Source organism: Rhinoraja longicauda, chromosome 27 (genome assembly GCF_053455715.1).
Source record: "Rhinoraja longicauda isolate Sanriku21f chromosome 27, sRhiLon1.1, whole genome shotgun sequence".
Taxonomy (NCBI): Eukaryota; Metazoa; Chordata; class Chondrichthyes; order Rajiformes; family Arhynchobatidae; genus Rhinoraja; species Rhinoraja longicauda.
In genome coordinates this window covers 20,614,984-20,635,243 of record NC_135979.1, presented here as the reverse complement: position 1 = coordinate 20,635,243, position 20,260 = coordinate 20,614,984, and the positions used below count along the sequence as shown (strand labels likewise).

The following is a 20,260-nucleotide window of genomic DNA, read 5'->3' as shown; positions in this document are numbered from 1 at the left end:
TGGTGGGGTGTCAGATATCCCCCCCCCCTCCCCCCTTCATTCTAGCAGTACCCAGTAATCTGAAATTTTCTACTCAAATGTTCTAAATATCTTAATTTCTGAGGCATCATACTCCATGAAAAATATAGATCAGGCCTCCATTTACCTGTGTTGAAAGTCAAAAAGCAACACAGGTATAAAAGCGTTATGTTGGATCATTTAAGCAGGATTAGTCTATTGAGGTCCTTTACCCTGATCTACCATTCAAATAAACATAGGGATTGATCTATATTCTAGCACACTTTTCTAGCCAAAATGTATTAATTTGTTTTTTTTAATAACCTACCTACTAAAGCCATTTTTGTCAACATTGAACAAGCAACAAGGAAGATTCCTTATGTACCATCTCAGAAACATTCTTCTTCTATTTAAGCATTCCTTCAAGATCGAAAATGATTTACTTCCAGTTTGGTTTTGTTGGATCTGCAGTGGCCAGTGAGACCAATGTGAAAATTGCAGATTCTTTCTCGGGTGGAATGGGTGGTGGTTGACGAGGCTTGTTCTTCTGCTCCTATACCTCTGATGCTTGGCCTGGAAGTTCCCAAAAACATCCTGAATACTCCCAGTCGCAGAATGAGTGCGCAAACTCAACACGGTCAATATCCACGGTCAAAATTGAACCCAGGACCCTGGTGGTTTGAGGTAGCAGCATTACCTGGTGCACCATCTTGCCACCATTATAGGTGACTCAGTCATGGCCATGCATTGTGAAAGGGATATGATTAACTGTTATAGTCTTATTGTATGTGAGCATCAATGGTATCACTGGAAGGGTTTACTGAACACATGTGAGCAGTGACAAACATCTTCTAACAAAGTCATCGATGAATATATTTGGGCCTGGAATTGTGCCCTGAGAAATTTATAGACAATAGACAATAGACAATAGGTGCAGGAGTAGGCCATTCAGCCCTTCGAGCCAGCACCGCCATTCAATGCGATCATGGCTGATCACTCTCAATCAGTACCCCGTTCCTGCCTTCTCCCCATACCCCCTCACTCCGCTATCCTTAAGAGCTCTATCCAGCTCTCTCTTGAAAGCATCCAACGAACTGGCCTCCACTGCCTTCTGAGGCAGAGAATTCCACACCTTCACCACTCTCTGACTGAAAAAGTTCTTCCTCATCTCCGTTCTAAATGGCCTACCCCTTATTCTTAAACTGTGGCCCCTTGTTCTGGACTCCCCCAACATTTGAGCCCTGTAAAATGTTATGCTTTGGTGTCAGCATTATTGGCTTCCATTAACCTTAGCCGTTGTCCTCAAAGTCAGGCATGACTGCAGATAACTTTGCCAATATTTTTTATTAATTTTACTGTTATGAAGATTCATCAAGGCATCCATTAATCAATTATTTCCTTGACTTTAAGAGCAGTCACTCTCACTCCAGGGTGGAATGAGGTCTGGTGTAAAGTGGTCCAGGCAGAATCTAAACGGAGCATTGAGAGATTGGTGGTGGGGAGTGTGTTGGGTTGATGAACTGTCCATGACTCCTCCATCCCCGTGCAGTTGATTGAGAGTCAGCAAACAACACAATCGTTTGGCCAATTAGATATGCTGTGCGCTTTCTGGACTGGAAGTGCCTGCAAAATGTCCTTCATATTACATAGACTGCCAGTGTTGCTGCATGAATCTATTCAAACAGCATGGTTAGAGGATACAACCCGAGCAAGATCGGCACTGGCACATTACTACACATGGTTAAAGACGTGTTTTAAGCAATAATAATAATAATATATTCCTTTATTCGTCCCACACCGGGGAAATTTAGTGTTACAGCAGCAAAGTGGATAGCAAGAGATCATTCATTATAAATAAAAGTAAAGACAAGGATAAATTGTCATCAGTTTTCTGTGTATTCTTAACTGTTACTGTTGATTTGTCTGCTGGGAGCAGTGCTGGTTGTGCAGCCTCACAGCAGCGGGAAGGAAGGACCTCCTATATCTCTCCTTCACGCACTTGGGGTGAAGGAGTCTGTCACTGAAGAAGCTACTCAGTGCAGTGACTGTGTCCTGCATGGGGTGGGAGTCGTTGTCCAGCATCGATGTTAACTTTGCCATCATCCTCCTCTCTCCCACCGCCTGCACTGAGTCGAGGGGGTAACCCAGACAGAGCTGGCCTTCCTGACCAGCTTGTCGAGTCTCTTCCCTTCCGCCGCTGAGATGCTGCTGCTCCAGCAGACCACTCCCTAGAAGATGGCTGATGCAACTACCGTGTTGTAGAAGGTCCTTAGGAGTGACCCCTGCACTCCAAAGGACCTGAGTCTCCTGAGCAGATAAAATCTGCTCTGGCCCTTTCTCTATAGCGCAATGTCAAACAAGGAGAGTTGGAACAGTAGGAACGTCTCGGGATGGATTTGCAAATGGCAGGGCTTCACCAGTTGACCAGTGGCAGAACGATTGAAAGTTGTCATTGCATCAAATATACTCACTCACAATCTGATAGCCCAGTGGACGATGCATAATACTGCTTCAGTGCCAAAAACTGAAAGTCTGTTTTTCAATACAACCACATATCTCATGTGGGATGAAGTTGGGGCACCAGGAGAAGGACAAGTGTCGATGGAATGTCATGTTTCATGCCACAATTTATTTCCGCATGCAGATAAACTCACCATTTTCACTGCGTTCGCAAACTTTCATGTGCTAGCTTGACAATGAAAAAATGTCGACATAACTAAAACTTCAATAAGCTATTGTTGAATAAATGATGCTTTGAAGGTGGTTCCAATTTTACATCAGTAAAAAAAAAAGTCACAACATTTTTATTTTTTTTTGCTGCCTTGTGAGTCAGGATGACATTATTTATTTTTGCTAAAATAAGTAAGGATATACAAGAGCATCTACAGTTGACATTCTAATAAGTTATGTTATACTGAAGCTAAACCAGACACACTCAGCATCTTCAGTCCCAGCTTTTGAAGTAAACATCCAACTTGCTACTGAACTGTTTTCCGGCTGATGCTAAACACGGGAAAACTGATCTTTTTCTCTTGTTGCTTCACTTTATATATTACATTGGTATTGTTGCTTCACTTTATATATTACATTGGTCCAGTGGCCAATTCACCCTCAGTGTTTTGCCATTTAGATCATGTTACAGGCCACAGCTAAGAGTCCAATTTCATGCCCATGTCTCTGACACCTATGAACATCACTACTTCTGAGAGTTATTAGGAGTGATTTTAAACATGTAATTTTGTTGTCTATGAATGACTTCATCTGTTATTAGTACCCAAAGGTATACGTAAGTTTAGTGTAGAGATACAGTGCGGAAACAGGCCATTCGGCCCACCAAGTCAGCACCGGCCAGTGATCTCCCCGTACACTAGCTCAATCCTACAATTTACTTGGGACAATTCACCAAAGCAAATTTACCTACAAATCCTGTACATCTTTGGCGTGTGGGAGGAAAATGGAGCACCCGGGGAAAACCCTCGTAGTCATGGGGAAAACGTACAAACTCCGTAGCACTTTGATCCATACTGTAAACTGTTGATATTGCTTGTTATTTTATTTAACACTGACAATGGAATTTGATCATCTTACATGTGAAAATTAATTTTGTATTAAGATGTTTGTACATTCCCATGGCTTGCAGGGGACAGCCTCGGATATTGCGGTGATCCAGGGATCTCAGCACATGGAATTCGGCTTGGCAAAGACTTTCAAGTGAAGGATATGGTCCGATTCACCTGTGAAGCTGGCTATGCACTAAGGGGATCTTCAGAGCGTATTTGTCAGCCCGATGGCACCTGGAGTGGAAGCCAACCTGAGTGTCGAGGTACCTAATTCACTGGGCATTTGAACACACCAGATCATTCCACTGTACTTGTGATATATCAGAAGAAGTGGTTTAAGCCAATTAATGAACAAACACTAAACACTATATCATTTAGAATTTATGATTGTTCTCTGCAATTTACGTTAAACCTAATTTTAGTTGATACTAGACTAAGTGGACCCGTTGGGCCTAATCCTCGTAGAGGGGGGACAGGGAAGGGGAGAGAGTGTGATTGAGTGAGCCCTGTACCCAAAGCCTCTCCTGTATTGTAGCACCCTCAACCCCCCACTCAATCCCCCTTATCCCCCCCTCCTCCCCCCACTGAGCCACTCCACCCCCCCTACCCACCCCCACATGCCCCTCCCCTGCCCCCACCCCCACTTTCCCCTCCCCTACCCCCACTCCCCCTGGCCCTGCCTCCACCCCCATTTCCCCCTCCCCACCCCTATTCCCCCGTCCCCCCATTCGCCCCCACCTCCCTCCCCTCCCCTACCCCCACTCTCGCTGCCCACACCCCACTCTCCCCACACCCCCATCTTCCCAACTCCCCACCCCCATTCTTCCCTTCTCCCCACCCCCACCCTGCCGTCCTCCCCCCCACTCTCTTTGCCCGCACCCCTCTCCCCCCACCCCCAATCTTCCCTTCTCCCCACCTCCACTCTCCACCACCCCCACTCTTCCCTTCTCCCCACCCTCACCCTGCCCCTACTCTCTTCCCTGCCCCCACCCCTACTCTCTCCCCACCCCCACCACCACTCTCTCCTCCCCCACCCCCTCCCCTTTCTCCTCTCATCCCCACCCCCACTCTCCCCTGCCCAACACTGTCCCCCTACCCCCCCACCCCTCCCTCTTATCCCGACACCCAACCCCCTCACCCCACCATCCCCTGCCCCCCACACCCACTGCCCCCTTCCCCCCACACCCACTGCCCCCCTTCCCCACACCCCTCCACACACCCCCCCCCCACTCCCACACTCCCCGACCCCCTTCCCCCCACCCCCCCTCCTCCCCCACTCTCTCCTCTCCCCCACTCTCTCCTTCCCCCCACCCCCACTCCCCTCCTACCCCCACCCTCCCCTCCACCCACTCGAACCCCCCTCCTGCGCCCCTCCTGCGCAACGCCACTTAAAGCTCCTCCGTGTGAGGGGGAGAGGAAAGGGGGGAGGAAGGCACTGAGCGCGGCACTGCCGTCAGTCGGGCGGGTGCGCACCTCTCGGAGCGGGAGAGGCGACTACACCTCCCGGCGGTCAGCGCGCCCCGACCTGAGGAATGGCAGGCGCGAGGCATGCCGGGACGAGCGGCGGTGCTCCCCGGGGGGGTGGAGCGCATTAGTTAAAGGTCCGGGGGGTGGGGGAGCGGGTGAGCGCATTAGTTAACGGTCTGGGGGTGGGAGCGCATCAGTTAAAGGTCTGGGGGGGGAGGGGGGGGGGCGAGCTGATCTGTTGAAGACGTGCGGGTCGCATTGCATTGTGACGTCGCACGCTGAATACCGGCGGGGGGGGGGAGAGCGCGAGCTGATCTCTCACAGGCGCACGGCTTCCATTGTGACGTCACACGCTGAAGCCCTTCAAGAAATGGGTTATAAAGGACATTTTAAAACTTTCTAGCTTTAAAAATGTAGCTTCAATTTGAATGAGAGTGGTTTTATTATATGGCCATGATAATGCTGAAACATAGAAACATAGAAAATAGGTGCAGGAGTAGGCCATTCGGCCCTTCGAGCCTGCACCGCCATTCTATATGATCATGGCTGATCATCCAACTCAGTAACCTGTACCTGCCTTCTCTCCATACCCCCTGATCCCTTTAGCCACAAGGGCCACATATAACTCCCTCTTAAATATAGCCAATGAACTGGCCTCAACTACCTTCTGTGGCAGAGAATTCCACAGATTCACCACTCTCTGTGTGAAAAAAAACTTTCTCATCTCGGTCCTAAAAAAAAGACTTCCCCCTTATCCTTAAACTGTGACCCCTTGTTCTGGACTTCCCCAACATCGGGAACAATCTTCCTGCATCTAGCCTGTCCAACCCCATAAGAATTTTGTAAGTTTCTATAAGATCCCCCCTCAATCTTCTAAATTCCAGCGAGTACAAACTGAGTCTATCCAGTCTTTCTTCATATGAAAGTCCTGCCATCCCAGGAATCAATTTGGTGAACCTTCTCTGTACTCCCTCTATGGCAAGAATGTCTTTCCTCAGATTAGGAGACCAAAACTGTACGCAATACTCCAGGTGTGGTCTCACCAATGCCCTGTACAACTGCAGCAGAACCTCCCTGCTCCTATACTCAAATCCCCTCGCTATGAATGCCAACATACCATTCGCTTTCTTCATTGCCTGCTGCATCTGCATGCCTACTTTCAATAACTGGTGTACCACAACACCCAGGTCTCGTTGCATCTCCCCTTCTCCTAATCGGCCACCATTCAGGTAATAGTCTGCTTTCCTGTTCTTGCCACCAAAGTGGATAACCTCACATTTATCCACATTATACAGCATCTGCCATGCATTTGCCCACTCACATAACCTATCCAAGTCACGTTGCAGCCTCCTAGCATCCTCCTCACAGCTAACACTGCCCCCAGCTTCGTGTCATCCGCAAACTTGTAGATTCCCTCGTCCAAATCATTAATATATATTGTAAATAGCTGCGGTCCCAGCACTGAGCCTTGCGGTACCCCACTAGTCACTGCCTGCCATTCTGAAAAGGACCCGTTTATTCCCGTGAGTATGGTGGTGCAAAAACTTTGGCGCTATGGTGACCCGTTTTGGCTGCGCGAGCGACAAAGGTTATGCTGCACACATGCACACATGCACACGGACACAGAGTTTTAGTAATATAATATAGATTATTGAATATTTAGAACATTAACATTTGTCTTTGAGTATACACCAAAATAGCTCATATGCATTTGATTTTGAATATACGTAAATAGCACTGTGGCTTACCTGCATCAAGCTTTTGAAATTTGTTCAGCTATTTTTCATGGTATTCCATTTCAATAAGATGTAAAGTTTTCATTTTTTTAAATCTACCTTAGTACTTTCAGGAATACCTTGTGTTTGAGTAATTTACTGTCAGATTAATTCCACTCTCATTGTTGAGAGGCTCATGATGGATTGGTTAAAAAACATTGGTCAAATATATTGTTTTAAAGGAGAGCGACCAAAGATAGTCCTTTAAAACAATATAAAGATAATGAAAGGAAAGATTAATCAGATCATCTGTAAGAAATCTGTTTAAGGGGGATTGACTAAAACTATAAAACTATAGCTGCAGTGGAACTGATTACAATGTGGTTAAATCCCAATTTATGATCAAACGGCAGAAAGTAACTGATTAAGAAGATGGCAAAAGTGAGGCTGACGTAAATGTGATTTTCACTATGATGAATTAATATAAGTCCTAGTCCTGTAATCTAGACATTAATTGTCGATCACATTACTAGTTTCATTAGAGGAGTTAAATTGAAAAATAGCTTGCGGTAGCTTTGATGCTAACTTTGATGAATGTGTTCAATTTCAATCCATGTAGGCTTAAATTATGAAATTTAATGGACACCAGAAATCACCTGAACCTAAATAGATCATTTCAGAATTGGTAGAGATCATGTTATTGAATAACTACTTTAGATTGAATACGTTACTGTTTCTTGCTTTGTCACATAATCCAAAAAATCCATTATTTCTTCATCTTAATGCAAGGATACATGAAAGCGTTATTACAGAACCTTTGCAATACCTTTCTGCGATGGTTTCCAATACATTGTAACCAAATGTAGATAGAGCACCATCAAAAATAGAATTGATGAATTGATTGTCTTTGTTAATGAAATTAAAGTTATATGTACCATCTCTTTGGAATTGGATACAGGATATTTGTTGCTTATCTGAACGGTGTTAAGCAAAGTATCTGAATGGTGTGTGGAGATGCATTGGTATGAGTATCACCATTTCCAAGCATTTACCCATTGGGGAGGATATGGTAAAGTAAAGATGTAATGGGAAGTAGAAGAGCAGGATATGGAAGTCTCCCAGTAAAAAAGCCAAACAGTAAAAGGAAAGACAAAAAAAGTCCAGACCAAATAACAACGATAGATCCCCTTTCCAGAGGAACATGAAAGAGGTGGAGGCTTTGGAGAGGGTGCAGAGGAGATTTACCAGAATGTTGTCTGGGTTAGAAGGTTTCAGCTACAGGGAGAGCTGGCATAGACTTGAATTGTTTTCTCTGAAGCATCAGAGGCTGAGGGGCAACTTGATAGAAGTACGTGAAATTATGAGAAGAGTAGATACTTCTTAGATAGCCAGAATTTTTTCCCGGGGTGCAAATGTCCAATACTCGAGGGCATAGCTATAAAGTGAGAGGGGGAAAGTTTAATGGAGATGTGTGGGGCAAATGCATTACACAGAGAATTGCGGGGGCATGGAACGCCGGTGGTGGAGGCAGCCACCATAGTGGCATTTAATAGGCTTTTAGATAGCGCATGGAAGTGCAGGGAATAGAGGGATATGGATCATGTCCAGGCAGATGAGATCAGTTTCATTTGGTCATCATGGTCAGCACAAACATTATGGGCTGAAGTGGCCATTCCAGTTCTGTACTGTTCTGTGTTCTGGTGTTTCCCTTTAGGCCAACTCGTCCAATCTGACCAAGATGCCCATCTACGCATGTTCCTTTTGTGCTTATCCTTGAGATGGTAGATGATTTGATTTGAGAGGGGCTGCCAAAGAAAACTTTACGTGTTTCTTCATTGCATCTTATTGACAAATGGACAATGCCACCACTGTATTGAGGTATTGGGCATTTAGTCCATTGCATGGGTTGTCAGGCAGTGGACTGCACTTCTCGGAGGGCTATGTGCTCCCAAAATTGTGGCACCGAGATAGTGGATTACCCATCATACTTATTTTTGGTGTTCTTAAGTTGTTAAGAGTCTCTGGGGAGTCTGGAGATGGACCATTGCAGAACAGATAGCATTCAGCCTTTTCTTGTAACTAGTTCGCAGGTGATCCATACCATTTTATGATTCTTGGGAGGGGGATTGATTGTGTTACTACCAATTAATATCAGGATAGATGACCGGGATTTTCTCTTGTGGGAGATGATCCTTGTGTGACACTGGTGTACTGTGAATGTTATTTGCAATAATTTATTTGTTGCTCAGGTGCTGCATCTGTGCATGGACCACCTCATATCTGAGGAATTGAGAATAGAGTTGAATAATTTGCAGCAGACTCTTTCATATCTGGACACAAGGACAGGTGCAAGGAACTCAATGAAGGTAGTGAATTACAGTTGGACCACTCTCACCAAGAATAAAATGGAAAAAATGTGAAACGCCTGATATGAATTGCAACTTAGTCTGACATAGAATATAATAAGATAAGAAGCTGACTTTGTTTCTTGATAGAATATGAATATAATATGGATTCCTGCAAGGAAGCTGAGTTCAATCATTTTACCTGAAGTTTCAGTACTGTCAGAAGAACCACCAGTGTTGAGTCATTCATACTGTTAGGTCTGAGTTATTGTCAGGACAGTCTTGCTGAGAATTCCCAGCTGGAAAGCCAGCCCTCAGATCCTGTACCGTCTGATGTGACACTGCATCTCAAACCACAAAGAGGAAGAAAAATTCTGCAGATACTGAAAAACTGAAACAGATACAAAAGATAAATTCCTCAGCATTTTAAGCAGCTCAGCATTTTAAATCAGGATGTCTTTGGATAGCAAGTTAAAATCAAGAATTGAAAAGTCAAGTCCAAAGTTGGTACATATGTAGAAACATAGGAACATAGAAAATAAGTGCAGGAGGAGGCCATTCGGCCCTTCGAGCCAGCACCGCCATTCATTGAGATCATGGCTGATCGTCCAAAATCAATAACCCGTGCCAGCCTTCTCCCCATATCCCTTGATTCCACTAGCCCTTGGAGCTCTATCTAACTCTCTCTTAAATCCATCCAGTGATTGGGCCTCCACTGCCTTATGTGGCAGCGAAATCCATAAATTCACAACTCTTTGGGTGAAAAAGTTCTTTCTCACCTCAGTTTTAAATGGCCTCCCCTTTATTCTAAGACTGTGGCCCCTGGTTCTGGACTCGCCCAACATTGGGAACATTTTTCCTGCATCTAGCTTGTCCAGTCCTTTTATAATTTTATATAGATCTATAAGATCCCCTCTCATCCTTCGGTGAACGGTAAGTGCATGCAGCTCACCATTGGGAGCAATTCATGATCTATTAACTCAGTTTCTATCACCACGGATGCCTCTGGACCTGTTGAATATATCTCACACTTGTTTTCTTGGTAATTTTTATTTCTAATGAACAGTAAAACAGAACTTACAATAGCAACTTGCCCTTTCAACCTTGGGACCCAGGATAAATTCCACCCAGACTGCTGTAATGGAAGTTCCCTACTATGGCAGAGTTTGCCCAACCCAAAATATATTCTTATGTCCCAAACTAGCAGTGTTCTTTGTGACAAAATCTTGCATAACTTGGCAGCCAGCTAATGGCCTCACTCAGAGAACCCATCAGTCTAGCTGGAATTGGTAGACAGAAATTAATGTGCTACCAGTTTTGTAAAGTTATGGCTGATTATTGAATCTATGGAAATTTCATAATCACCTTGAATGCATTCAATTATTCACCACATATTAGTCTGAATACAATACAAAGCAGGCTTGACTTAAAGATTTAAAATATTCTCACTGTCTTGGCACCAGTGTTGCTGATGGGGGGAATCAATGAACACTTAAATAACACCTGAAGTTATGAATTCATGTAAAGTTTATTTTCAACCAAAATGAATATGAACTTATGAACCAAAATGAAGAACATATAAAATGTACTAAATGTCTGGTTGCTTAATTATATTCAACAAGAAGAGTGTCCAGGGGAGGTTTACGAGAATGATCCCAGAAGTGCCTGGGTTGATATACAATGACTGTTTGATGGCACTGGGCCTGTACTCGCTGGAGTTTAGAAGGATGAGGGGGGACCTCATTGAAAGTTACCGAATAGAGAAAGGCTTGGATAGAGTGAATGTGGAGAGGATGTTTCGACTGGTGGGAGAGTCTAAGACCAGAGGCCTTAGCCACAGAATGAAAGGACATACCTTTAGAAAGCAGGCAAGAAGGAATTTCTTTAGTCCGAGGGTGGTGAATCAGTGGAATCCATTGCCACAGACGGCTCTGGAAGCCAAGTCAATGGGTATTTTTAAGGTGGAGATTGACAGATTCTTGATTAGTAAGGGTGTTAGAGGTTATGGGGTGAAGGCAGAAGAATGGGTTTGAGAGGGAAAGATAGATCAGCCATGATTGAATGGTAGAGTAGATGATGGGCCATATTTCCCTCTGGGATGAATAAAGTTTTATCGTATCATATTATCGTATCGTATCGTATTTCTTTATTCTGCTCCTAGAATTTCTGAACTTATGAACAAAGAAAATTAATTAGTCAATTGAGGAATGGTTAAATGTCAATAAATTGTTTTTGCTAAAATGTGTCCACGGACATCACTTCCCAAGCTTATGACTTTGGTACCAGGACAGTTAGCATGGAAACACTCTTACCTCTGTATTCTCCTTCAAGTCACAAAAAGACAAATGAAATTCACAAAAGTAGAGCTGAATCCCTTGTAATATTTATCTGCACTTCAAGCCACGGGTTCAGAATTGAAATCACTTGGCTGTGCAATATAATTAGCTCCATTTCCAAGGGCAGACTGCACACAATGGGCTATATCCCTGCCATAGATTTCTGTGATTCTCAAATCAAGATACGATACGATCTGATACGATACGATACGATAGAACTTTATTTATCCCAGGAGGGCAAATGGCTCAGACATATGTCACCTTTTAGTAATGCTTTAACAAAATCATAGAGCACCTACCTAACAACATTGTCGGATCACAGCACCATTTTTCTTGGCTATAAGGTGATATTGATTAACCATTGATATGAATGCCAATTTAAAATTCATGAAAATTAAAAAAAGCTGACTATATTAAAAATCTGAAATAAGATATAAAACACTGAAAACTCTCAGATCGTAAAAGACAGAAGATTACAAGGATCAGTCTGAAGAAGGGTCTCGACCCGAAACGTCACCCATTCCTTCTCTCCTGAGATGCTGCCTGACCTGCTGAGTTACTCCAGCATTTTGTGAATAAATACCTTCGATTTGTACCAGCATCTGCAGTTATTTTCTTATACAAAGATCAATAATGGTCCCCTCCAATTGCAAGTTGACTTAATAACTTAATGATTTTTAAATCTTTAAATTATTATTTTTTAATGGCTAACCAAGTTTCAATATTCAATCATTTAGAGCATTAAAGCAAAAGTAAGAATAAGATATATTGTATGTACACATCACCCAATCCTTCCCACCTATTGCATTCCATAAGATTTTAATTGGTTTTCAGCAACAATTCCGTGTTTTTGACTATTTTCCTTGAATCCCTTTGAATCTAAAATCTACTGAATTTAGCGTTGAATATGGTCATGAAGCATTGACAGTCCTTTGGGTTAGAAAATTCCAAAGATTCATAATGTTCTGAATAACCAAGGTACTGCTCACTTCATGTCTCTGTGACCAACACCTTATTCTGAGCTAATTATCCTGAGTTCTAGACTGATGCTGAATGAACCACTTTCTGAGTATCCACCCTGTCAAACCGCCAAGAATCTTAAATATGCAATACATGTATTCCAATTGAGAAATCAGAAAATAATTTTAACTAAGTGTTATTTTAAAATCATTACAGTAGATTGATTATCTGCTCCACTGCAATTATAAACAATGTACCTCCCCTAAGCCATGTGCAGCTGGTTGTCTAACCTCAGGGACCATATTTAACTGCACATTCTACAAACAGCTATCATGTAATCTCATTAGTATTATGCCAGAAAGTTGAATAGTTTCATATTTATTTGAGGACAGCAGCAGTTGGGAAATCTGGGAGTTTGGGACACCAAAATCGGAGGAGTTGCAGACAGTGAGGAAGGCTGTCAGAAGATACAGCAGGATATAGCTCAGCTGCAGAAATGGACAGGGATATGGCAGATGGAATTTAACCTGAGAAGTGTGAGGTGATGCACTTTGGGAGGTTGAATGTAATGACAAGATCCTTAACAGCATCGATGTGCAGAGGGATCTTGGAGTCCAAGTTCATAGCTTATTGAAGGTGGCAGCACAAGTAGACAGGCATAGATATCTACGCCCATCTACGTGTCGATAGTAGATATGGTAAAGAAGGCGTATGGTATGCTTGCCTTAATTGCTAGTGGCAGTGAGTATAAGAGTCATGATGAAGCTCTACTGGACATTGTTCAACGAGGCATCATGTTTGGCACAAACATTGTGGGCCAAAGCTGTGCTGCTCTATGCTAAATATTACAGCCCTAAGTACAAACCTTCAATGATTGGGCAACGGTGGAAACTTACATTAAAATTGTGCATAATAATGCTCTAATGTGGAGATTTAAACTGTTTTCCAACTCTGCATGACTGCATGGGCTTTGTTCAGGCTTGAGATCTATAACAATCTGGAGGTGCTTTGATTGTGATACAGTGCCCAAAGTTTCCATCTGAGTGAGCAAGACACCTAAATATTAATCATAGCCATAGTTGTTGAAATAGCAGGCTAACGCGGCATCTGTATGTCTTCAAATGGCTAGACCAGAAGAAATGCAGTAAGGCTGAAATTCTCATGCAACAAACCTTTGAAAATTACCAGTTGTATTTCCAGCAGTATTTCCCAACAGGTGGAATGTTTAAAAGTACAAGTTGGATAAGGAGAGTGTCATTCAGGAGGAGTAGTAACTGCTGCAGAGCAGTAATGGTGGAACATAAGAAACAGCAAAAGATGAAGACCAATTGGCCCCATGAACCTGCTTCATCGTTCATTAAGATCATCGCGGAGCCACCCTGGGCCTCAGCACTACTTTTCTGTTCTCTCCCCATATCCCTTGGTGCCTTTGCAGTTTAGGTGCCAGTCAATGCCTGCGGTTTCATTGTTGTTTCATTGAGTTTGTCTCCACGACTCTCTGAGGTAAAGAATGCCAAAAGTTCATAATCCTCTTCATGAAGAACCTCATCCTTATCTCCATCTGCAATGGAGTGTACCATTCTTCTGAAACTTTGCCCCCTAGGTGTTGATACCCCAACCGGCGTAAATATCCTCCCAGATCCCGCCGGTCAATTCCCAGGCAGAATCTTTCTGACTGCATGTATTCCAAAAGAATGAGAAAAGGCAGCATTTTAGAGAGTAGCAGGTATGTTGATATTGGTGTAAAAGCTTGGAACACATTCACAGTTACAGTATACAGTGCCTATTCACAGAGAGGTATGTAGTGAGGCACAGAGTAAGTTGTAGTTGGATTTCTTTAATCCAAGCAATTCAGCGGCAATATTTTAGGATTGATTTAACAAGCATTCTGTTGTAGCAACACAAGATGTTATCAGTCATCTGATCAGTAATCACTCGTTTCAGTTGCTCTTCCAACAATTGACCATTGTGGGCTCCATCTTTCCTTGATCATCCTAGCTGGCCTTGATTCGTTCTTTTCATACCTATCATTCTTTTGTTATATGTACCACCTCACACCTCCAGTTTCCCTCTCCCCTGACTCTCAATCTGAAGAAGGGTCTCGACCCGAAACATCACCTATTCCTTTTCTCCAGAAATACTGCCTGACCCGCTGAGTTACGCCAGCATTTTGTGTCTATCTTTGGTGCAAACAAACACCTACAGTTCCCTCTTACACAAGTAGTCAGTCTTATTTCCTGGGAAATGCTCAGGTTAGAAATAAGAAACACATAATGCGGTAGTGTTTTTACTCTAAGTTTTCTAGAATACACGATAAAAGTTTCAAGGCTGAAATAAAATAGTTGACTTAGAAAAAAACAAAGATGTTGTAATTGTAGATAGTTCTGAGTTGTGCAAAAGGCCATAATAGTCAGCCTGGTAACAGGGAAATACGGATGTTTTTATTTATATATATAGTTAATAGCAAGACCCTTAGCAGCATTAATGTGCTGGGGGATTTTGGAGTACAAGTTCATAGCTCACAAAAGGTAGCAGCACAAGTGTGTCAGGGTTTACGGGAAGGAGGCAGGAGAATGGGGTTAAGAGGAAAAGGTAGATCAGCCCTGATTGAATGGCGGAGTAGACCTGATGGGCCGAATGGCCTAATTCTGCTCCTATCACTTATGAACGTGAACTGATGTATTATTTCTGCAATTTCCCTCCTCCCATTGACAGCTGTCTCCTGTGGAAACCCTGGAACACCAAGCAATGCAGGGATAGTGTACAGCAACAGATTGGACTTCTCGAGCTCTATTACCTATGCTTGTCGGGAAGGCTACTATTCAACTGGTTTGCTGACCAGACACTGTACTGTCAACGGGACCTGGACCAATGTTCCACCACAATGCATAGGTCAGTTCCTTCATTATGTCTATTTTCCATCATATGTCCCAGCATCTGGGTGACATTTTACAAATGAAACATATTGCATTTCAAAGCACTGTTTTAATTTAAGTGCACTCTGGGCATGCACCAGATAAAGCCTTTGTTCTAATGAAAGCTTTCTTCTTGCATGGAACAAAATGGTGGGCTGGGCAAAATTTTTAATGCATGTGGGATTCTTAAATGATTCAATAATCACTTTGATTAATATGTTATAATTTGTAACCTGGGATAAAGAAAAATGTCAATTGTTGATCGTAGCTCCTTTTTCACCTGTAAAAGTTCACAGTTAAGTTTCAGTAAGCTGAATTGTGCCCTTTCTTGGAATCCAAAAAATTTGCCTTACTAATTTTCAGTTCAATCTTGTCAAACAAGCCCTATTTCATGTGCTTGTCTCATTTATTTAATTGTAAAACTTGTCATGCTTCTTTCTCCCAATAAGTATTTATATTTATTTCTTGGAAAGCACAAAAGGAGAAACATTGGAAGCACGCTTCACATTTATCATTATCTGAAAAGATTCTGATGAAAACATTAAGTATTTTTTCTTCCAATTGATTTTCTGGGTATTCTCACCATTTATTTGAAATGCTTATCTTTTTTATGGTTTTTCAATTTCTTGCATAGTGTTAACAGAGGGGAAGATTTATGTAACGAAATAGATTCTGGAAATATTTAATCATCTCCTTGAGATCTTTGGTCTTGTAAGAACTCTGAAATGAGGTAACATGTCAACTTATTACTTCTAGTTACAAAATGCAAATATTCCTTAAAGACATGGATAGGACAGGTTTGGAGGGATATGGACCAAACGCAGGCAGGTGGGACTAGTGTAGCTGGGACATGTTTGCCGGTGTGGACAAATTGGACCGAAGGGCCTGTTTCCACATTGTATCACTGGCATCTCTTTCTTAAGTGACATGAGTAAGATAAGGAATTCACTGTGTAACAACGCAAGTGAGGGATATTGGTATACAGTGGCTAGAGCAATACTACTTTACTACTTCTTAGATACAATGAAACGAGCGGACTATATTTTGAGTACTCAGCAGTCTCATCTCTTACAGTGATTAATTGTGGTGATCCTGGATTGCCGGCTAATGGGATCAGACTGGGCAACGACTTCACCTACAATAAAACAGTCGTATTCCAGTGCATACCAGGTTACATTATGGATTCCTTGAGATATTCTACCCTCATATGCACCAAAGACAGAACCTGGAATGGAAGTAGGCCAGTCTGTAAACGTAAGTCAATCATTTATAATGATAAGCACAATGGACTGGATGTTATTTGACATGATTCTTTTTCTATGTTTTAATAAAATCATACATTGTATATTTTGCTTCTATACTGAGCTTTCCATTTTAATTGTCCTCTAATCTTTATCTTGTATTATTTGCAAAGCCTTTTTTTAAGATGGGAGGGGAAAGATTTAATAGGAACTTTAGGGGTGACTTTTTCACAGAGTGGATGTATTGAGCGAACAGCCAGAGGAAGTAGTTGAGGTGACATTTAAAAAAAAAACTGGGACAGATACAGTGACAGGAAAGATTTAGTGAATATGGGCCAAATGCGGGGAAAAGGGACAAGCTTAGATTGAGCATCTTGATCGGCATGGACTGGTTATGCAGGAGGACCTGTGTCCATGCTGTCTGACACTATAATATATTCTTTGTTGTATGTAAACAGTTTTAGCAATAGCTCCAATTACAAATCTGTTGAGTTCTTGATTGAGAGACTTGAGTTGAACCTCCATGGGTATTTTTTCCTGTTAAATGTTTGAGGATCCTGAATATTATCATAAATCTACCTGCTTCACTAATTATTCCTCTAATGCTAAAAAGTGAATAACAAAAACAGAAGAGGCAGAAAAAAAAAAGTTAATTTGGAACAATGCTCATTTCGTGTTTCTCAGAAGAAAAATGGTCGATGTTTCCAATGATTCCAATCTGGTGTTAGTTACTGAACGAGATTCAACTCCTCATGTGCCAATTGAACACTGTTCAAATATGTCAGTACTATGATTTAATGCCAGACTCTGACAGTACACTCATGACCACTTCAGTGTCACACTGAACTCATAGAACACTCAACATAGAAACATAGACAATAGGTGCAGGAGTAGGCCATTCGGCCCTTCGAGCCAGCACCACCATTCGATATGATTATGACTGATCATCCAGAATCAATACCCTGTTCCTGCTTTCTCCCCATATCCCTTGATTCCGTTAGCCCTAAGAGCTATATCTAACTCTATCTTGACTACATCCAGTGAATTGGCCTCCACTGCCTTCTGTGGCAGAGAATTCCACAGATTCACAACTATCTGGCTGAAAAAGTTTTTCCTCATGGCAGTCCTAAATGGCCTACCCCTTATTCATAAACTGTGACCCCTAGTTCTGGACTCCCCCAAGATGGGGAACATTTCTCCTCTATCCTGTCCATTCCCTTAAGAATTTTATATGTTTCTATGAGATCCCCTCTCATCCTTCTAAATTCCAGTGAATATAAAAAAACAACTGTTTAAACTGACCTATTGTTAATAAACATGATGTGTGTGACATTTTGCAACAATTTCATTATAGAAAAATATCCCTTTCGTAATTCTAATAACGGATGTGTTGGCAACATTTGAGTGGTGAGAACAAAGGATTGGGTAAATACATTCCCATTACCTAATGTTGCTAACTTAGAAGCAGTTAAATTAGGTCAGTTCCTGCTACTTTAACACTCCTTTCTCCAGAGACATGAGTTCAAATCCCATTACAGCAGCTGTGGTACAGTTTTGGTGTATAATATATGTTACACCAATATCCTCTTGGGAAGATAAATGCTATCCTTAGTCTAGTTTATGGCCTACATAGTGGTTGATTCTTGAGTACCCATTGATATGGCCAGCTAGCCATTCAACCCAAGTATAGTTATAAGTAAACATTAAATCTACCCTTGCCAATAATGCCTATGTCCTGTGAACATAATAAATAAAAACTCAATCTCTTCCATCATTGGCATTTTAAAAATTATTTTTCATTTAGTTTAGTTTAGAGATACAGTGCGGAAACGGGTCCATCGGCCACCGAGTCCGCAGTGACCAGCGATCCCCACACACTTATACAATCCTACATACACTAGGGACAATTTTAGATTTTACATTTATACCAAGCCAATTAGCCTACAAACCTGTACGTCTTTGGAGTGTGGGAGGAAACCGAAGATCTCGGAGAAAACCCACGCAGGTCACGGGGAGAACGAACAAACTCTGTACAGGCAAGCACCTGTAGACAGGATCGAACCTGGGTCTCCAGCCATGTAAGGCAGTAGCTCTACCGCTACGCCACTTTGTCCACAGGATGTTGATGTGACGGTTATGCTAGAACAACATAAACAAACAGTTGGACCACAGCTAGAGGACTGATTACTGTTTTGGTCACCACACTACAGGAAGGGTGTGGTAGCATGGAAAAGGGTGAAATGAAGATTTAAGAGGATGTTGCCAGACTTTCAGATGTTATGAGGAAAAACCCACGAGTGTGAAATAGATTTCTGCGCAACAAAACATAGCGAGATGTAATTTGATTGAGCCACATAAAATCGCAAGAAGTTGATGGAAAGGAGAAGGAACCTATCTCCCTTGGAAGAAATAGTGTAGGAAAATAACTGCAGATGCTGGTACAAATCGAAGGTATCACAAAATGCTGGAGTAACTCAGCGGGTCAGGCAGCATCTCTGGAGAGAAGGAATGGGTGACGTTTCGGGTCGAGACCCTTCTTCAGACTGATCCCTTGGAAGAAAGATCAGTGACGAGGGGAGATGATAGAGTAATCGAAGGAAAGTTGGTCTGTCTCTGAGATAATATTGTGGTCTGGAACTCACGTCCAGAAAGACATGTGGAGGCAGAAACAGTCACCACAATTAGAGTGCACCTGGATTAGCACTCGAAACTAGAACGTACAAGCCCATGGGCTGTGAAATAAGCAGTGAAATTGACCTAAATAACCTGATTTTCAGCCAGCGTGGACATAATTGGCTGACTGGCTATAATCTATCTAAATACCAAATTTAATTCCACTGCTTCTGAAGTGCGATTCAAATTTGCACATTTGGTTATGTAATCACTCTTTTGCAGCTGTCCAAGTTCTGAATTTTGGAAATCCCTCCTCAGACCTTCTCACTTCTCCTTTGGGATACTCTTAAAACCAATCTCTGACCCACTACCTGGTTTTATTTTCCAGTTTGTCTTTATGTAGCAGTGTCAAATGTTGTTTAATGACCCTGCCATTGGGTTATTTTACTCTGCAAAAAATGCTATGAAAATGCATGTTGTAGTTCTTGCACCAAAGTAGTCTTGAGAGGGTTAAGTTCAGAATGCTGCTGCGAAATATAAATAGAAGTAATAAGCCTACTGTTTGATCATTGCTTTGTTATTGGCATGGAATCAGCCAACAAATGTGGCCAACTGATTGATAACCAGGATTTGGCAGATTGAATTGCATTGAAATATTTTGTGTTTTTTAATTATCTTTGAGCATGTGCTGCAGCGAAATGAAATTTACATTTTAATAGATTCATTTCATCAGCGAATGCTACAGCAGATCATTTTGCCTTGAGCGATTTTATGATCAACATCTGTTGAGCTTTTCACAGTCTTTTTTGTCCATTTATTGTATTGATGAGGCTGTTCCACAAGAAACCAAATAGACTGGTGCCTTTTATTCAGCTGAAGCCGTTGGTTTTCCCAGACGTACTTGCGTCCCATCCTCTGATTATTTGTCGCAAGGGATCAACAGAGTTCTCCTCTTAATATTAACAAGGGCTTGCTCTGGTTCAATCCAGCAGTCCATAATGCTGAGTCGTCAGTCGATCAGGTGAATCTATAATTGAGAATATTAAATCAAACCTGAACAATTAGGCAGATAGGCCAAGGAATGAGATTCGCTCTAATGTATATCGATTAG

At 42.2% G+C, this 20,260-nt stretch overlaps 1 protein-coding gene across 2 annotated transcripts in view; it reads left to right on the top strand.

Annotated features, from left to right (window-relative positions):
• The window catches only part of csmd2 (CUB and Sushi multiple domains 2), a 1,532,573-nt gene that overhangs the window by 1,453,101 nt on the left and 59,212 nt on the right, over positions 1–20,260 (top strand). For both annotated transcript variants that reach the window (XM_078423311.1, XM_078423310.1), the window contains 3 exons: positions 3,638–3,820; positions 15,096–15,272; positions 16,370–16,549. In XM_078423311.1, the coding sequence (XP_078279437.1) occupies positions 3,638–3,820; positions 15,096–15,272; positions 16,370–16,549 (540 nt within the window). The remainder of the gene's footprint in view (positions 1–3,637; positions 3,821–15,095; positions 15,273–16,369; positions 16,550–20,260) is intronic.